General features: G+C 37.6%; 1 protein-coding gene across 5 annotated transcripts in view; it reads left to right on the top strand.

Annotated features, from left to right (window-relative positions):
- Positions 1 to 5,023, top strand: part of LOC109288156 — a 32,219-nt gene that overhangs the window by 17,076 nt on the left and 10,120 nt on the right. For 4 of the 5 annotated variants that reach the window (XM_019503586.1, XM_019503585.1, XM_019503582.1 and 1 more), the window contains 2 exons: positions 1,272 to 1,420; positions 3,249 to 3,359. In XM_019503586.1, coding sequence (XP_019359131.1) covers positions 1,272 to 1,420; positions 3,249 to 3,359 — 260 coding nt within the window. The remainder of the gene's footprint in view (positions 1 to 1,271; positions 1,421 to 3,248; positions 3,360 to 5,023) is intronic. The other variant, XM_019503583.1, reaches the window with a different exon arrangement.

The raw sequence follows: 5,023 nt of genomic DNA, 5'->3' as shown, positions 1-5,023 counted from the left end.
GTTCCAGCTCTCCTCCCTTACAACTGGTATATTTACACTATTTCCATTGCTTTAAGATAGTCCCATCATTTTTCCCTATTCCCTTTTTACACATAATCTGTGCTATATGGTTTAAGAATGCTTTACTTCATACTTTCAGAATTGTCTTTACTGTACTCTGGCATGCACAGGATAGAAGATGCTACATATAAATCTGAGTTTGTTGGGAAAAATGGCGTGGTGGTATAATAAATATGAGGGACAGAATACGAGACATGCAATCAACACTATCAAAATGTATACGCCTAAAGGGGTGGTACTGAAATGATCAGATCTTTTTTTCTTTCAGAAAAGTCTAATTGAAGGAATTATAAGAAAAAAAATTATGGATAATTCAAGAGCAGCATATCTAGAATCCACTGATTAATGATGTGTGGCAGGGCATTTCACTCCATTTTGTTAGTGACTTCAGAAATCCTTAAGTGCCTTATTTCTGCCTTAGACATTTTTGCTGATCAAGCTTTCATTATCCCTGATAAGCCTTCTGTAACCTTTGTATGACCTATGCTTGTTGATTAGTTAGCTCTGGCTAGAGCTCATTTCCCTGCATACTGTACTGAAGTTATTTAGGAGAACTGATAAAGCCTTATAGCCCACCACACCTTTTCATTTAATCTTAATGAAAGAAAGTGAATTTTATTATGCAACAAGCTTCACTCTGTGCAAGTTGTTTTCATGCCATTTTACTTTCCTTCTCCTTTAGGCACAATATAGGATTTTAAACATTTCTACAACAAACCCAATGAAAGTGGCAACCTAAAAGTCAAATTAAACTCCTGGTCCTGCAGAGCATTTTATGCACCTGCTTTAAACCTTTAGCTTTAAGCATGAGTCATTCCACTGGTGTCAGGGGGATACTATGACAGCTAAGGTTAAGTCTATATTTGCATGTCTTCAGGACATGGACTCACTCTTTTGAGTCTGAGTTAGTCTTCAGAGCCACATCTGCCTCCTTTTGTCAACATTTCTGTTCAGTCATACTTAGTTTTGACACATCCCTTTTATTTTACCCCATCACCTTGGAACATGTGAAGTCAACAAGTGAAATCCAATTCAAGCTTATCAAGCCTTAAGTCTGCTTGATAAAGATAAGATAACAAAGATAAAATGTAGCAGAATTTTTTTTGTAACACTGTAATTTGAGTTTTAATATAACCTCACTGCAGGAAAGAAAGTTGCAATACAAGTTTCAATCTGAAACATAAATCAAATAAATTGTGTTTTTGTCACAGCAATCTGTATCTGAATGGTAACAACTTGCAATGCTTGGGTGCCCTTGAACTCATCAAGCCAATAGCTGTTTATGCAAACAATCTTGCAAGAGATAAGGAAATAAATACCATGAAATTCAGCAATGCTACTGGTCATCAGATGCATGAAGGTGGGACTATTTGATTATGATTATCTTATATTTTTCTGCTTATATATTTACGCAAACTAGTTATGTCCAGAGCAAGCATTTACTCTACACAAAATGGTACTGAAATGTACTATTATTTTCTTAAACAATCTGTATAGTTACCTGACACTGTCTCTACAATGTGCTTTATATCGTTTAGCTTCAGAAATTATGGTGTTTTCTCTTTTTTCCAAATGCCTGGGAAGATATCAAAAAATGTGTTTAATCTGACAGAATAAATATGTAAGTGCTAATGTTAAAACTTTATCTGAAATTCAAATCTAAATACAAAAAATAAATAAGGTTAATTTTGGTCTATAAAACCAGTATGTTTTACCAGACATACACTTTATTGTTTACATGTGCTGGTATAACACATTAACATTTACATATTTATCTCCTTGACTGAGAGGAGTCTCAGGATTTCACATTAAGCAGTTAAGTAACTGAGGCTGTTTATAGATGTAAACCCCCCCACCCCAAAAGGCGCTTTACTTTAAACTAGGCGCATTCCCTTGCGCCAAGTGCAGCACATGCCCAGAAGAGGCATCACATAAGTTAGACCCACCTCACCCAATGTCTGTATAGACTGGGTTCTTCTGCAGGGTTTTTTTGGTACTTTTATCTAATACCTGATTGAATAAGCTTTATGTAAAAGCACCCAAAAGCCCTGCTGAAGGGCCCTATCTATACAGTAAAGCACATTGTTTTGTTTTGTTTTTTTCCCTCCACATCTGTCAACAGCCTGAGTGTTTATTCCTAAAAAGCATGACCACTAAAAACAGATGTATATGTAAGAAGTACATAGCTCGCCTCATGATTTGGTGCAAGGAAATCGACATTAAACAGTTACCTGTTTAAATCTTGTTGTGGGGTCTATTTAGATTTAGAAAGTAAGTCAGACTAGGGCATTTGTGGCTGATTTGCTCCGTGAGTTTCCAGAGACGGGTGATTTTTGCCTGCCACAGATATACAGCCACCTGTGCTGTCTGTGTTTCTCCTCCTTGAATGAGGCTGGCATGAACTTGGCATAGCCAACCTGGAAGTGCTAGGGAGCTGGAGCTGCTCAGGTCATTTTCTAAATTGCTATGGAACATTTTCTACAAACATTTTATAAATTTTTAATTAAAAATATTGCTGTCTTGCAACCAGCTAAATGTGGTCCATGTTTTTCCAGATTTCAGCATTTGACATTTTAAAGAAACATTGTTAATGAAAGATTTGTTCCATTATTTAACCATCTGTAGCAGCACAGTCTGGCTAGGATGCCCAAACTCAATGTCTCTCAGGCATTTTCTACTTTCAGGTCTTCAATGTCTACAGTTTAAAGCTAGCATTTCCACAGGGAATTACTGGTATGGGTACCACAAGAGGATGCAAACTCTATTAAATGGATGAATCTGGGAGTCTGCTCTATCGAGAAGCATTGCTCAAGCAACTATATATTAATGGATGCATCGTGACCCCTAAAATGCTCTGATTTTCGCACACTATAATAACAGTTTAGTAGTCTATACTTAAGAATTAAGTCATCACAAATAAGCAAAAACAACTTGAGAGCTTTGTGCTGGAATGAGGTAAAATGAAGGGAAATTGGGTATTATTTCTGGATTTTTTTCTGCCCATAAACTACTCTGATTGAAAAAAATTAAATAACTATCTAGATACTTCTGTGGCTAATGTTCCTTAGTCTTTGGGGCAAAGCAAATATGGGAGAGCTTATATGAAATAGTTCATACTGCACTGTCAAAAAACTATACAATTCCATGATTTGACAACTGTTTGAATGGATGTTCTTGTTTTCAAACAGTAGGCAAAGGTTTAAATGTGCATTCAGCAGCTTCTGGCATGAACATTACCTCCAAAACAAGAAGGTCTAATACAACAGAAAGTATTATTGGGAAGGAAAAAAAAAGAAAAGGTATAGCTGTTTTGTCTGGTTCAGTTATAGATGGGTTCTTATACTACATTCATTGTTGCATTTTCTGAGTATCTTCTAGTAATTGCTTAAGGAATGTGTAACCCATGGTTTGTTCTTCCTCTCCTAAGTTTGAAGGCCAAAGGACCTTTCTGACCTGCATGATAACACCCTCCCCTCCCCTGCTCCTCCCCTGCTCTCTGTACAATTTAAGTTAAGCTAGAGAATAGCTCTCAAGTTTGAAAAAGGTCTTCTTCTCAAGTGTGAGAGGACACAGTTCACAGCAAAGTGGTGTTTGAAGGTGCACGAATGGAGAACTAGGAAGCAAAACTACCTTTTAGGGTTTGTAATCTCCTGATTTCCAAAGCAGGAATTCTATCTGGTCCTTATTTAAGACACACAAGCAGTGGGGAAGGCAGTGACTCCTAACAGCAGTCCTCCCCTTGTCGTGGCTGTGAACTTGCAGAACCCAAATCAGACCCATTGTATAGCTGATTGTTAAAACCACAAGTGAATTAGCATACACATGTATTTGGGGTCTTCTGGCACTTCTTGGTTGAGAGGTTCAGATAAAGGAAAATCCCATTTTCTGATAATTGAAGTTCCTCTTTTACTAAGGAATTTTTAACCCTGCTTATTGTAAAACCACATTAGTGGTTCAGCTATTCTGAAAAGTGACCATAAATACAGCACCACGGGGTTCCATTTTTAATTGTCTGTTTGTGAGCCCAACACTTTCATGTTCAATTTACAAGACTTCCCCTTCCCCACCTCCCCCTCAATTCTCAGTAATGCCAATTCATCCTCGGATTTGAAAATTAAACTGGGTTTTTGTTCTTGTATATGATCATCAGGAATCCAGATCCAGGAGATTTGTCCTGACATGTCTTTCCACACCTATGATATATTTGCAGAAATGGCAGTTAGAAAACTAAATTTGTATGAGTAAACTGAATGAATATGAAATAATTGAGAAATAGCTGACATAGAACCTAATTGTGCCATTTTCTCAGAGTAGAACTGTACTTAAGGCCACAGATTCTATTTGCTGAAGATAGTTATTAGTTACTCTTCACAAAAACCCTGATTTTTATTTTTAAGAAATTATTTATGTAACTCCTATTTCTTGTATACTATCACATTCTAGTTCACATTATTGCCTTGGGAAGACAAGCTTGCTTGCAAAATATTACATACCCTTTGCTCTCAGATCAGACATCACCATCCAATAATATTGCAAAGATATCACAGAAATAAAATAATGTTCCACACACTTGATATCCCAAACCAAATAGCAGGTACCATAACTATACTTTTTCATGTACTGCTCTGCTGTAGAAAGTTGACACATGCATGAAGCTCAACAATTAAGTATTAGCTGTTCATAAAAATGGATTCCTGCTACTCCAGAATCTAGGAGGCTGTTACTGATGTCATGATTATTGGCAGAAAGAATCAAATATCAAGTTAGATTAGTTGTGATCTTTTTTGTTCTTTAAACCAGGGGTGTCCAACTTTGTGACAGGGCCACATAATATACAGGCTGCATGCTGTAGGAGCAGCCCCCTCCCCAGAGCTGTCCCTTGGGTTGGGCAAATTGGGGCGACCTCCCCAGGCCTCGTGCTTTGGGGGGGGGGGGGGGGGCCAGGGGCCGCCAGGGGCCGCCC

This window comes from Gavialis gangeticus, unplaced genomic scaffold (genome assembly GCF_001723915.1).
Source record: "Gavialis gangeticus isolate Ggan-Ray unplaced genomic scaffold, GavGan_comp1, whole genome shotgun sequence".
In the NCBI taxonomy this organism is placed as follows: Eukaryota; Metazoa; Chordata; order Crocodylia; family Gavialidae; genus Gavialis; species Gavialis gangeticus.
The sequence above is the reverse complement of the archived record's forward strand: the minus strand, read 5'-3'. Positions and strand labels throughout refer to the sequence as shown.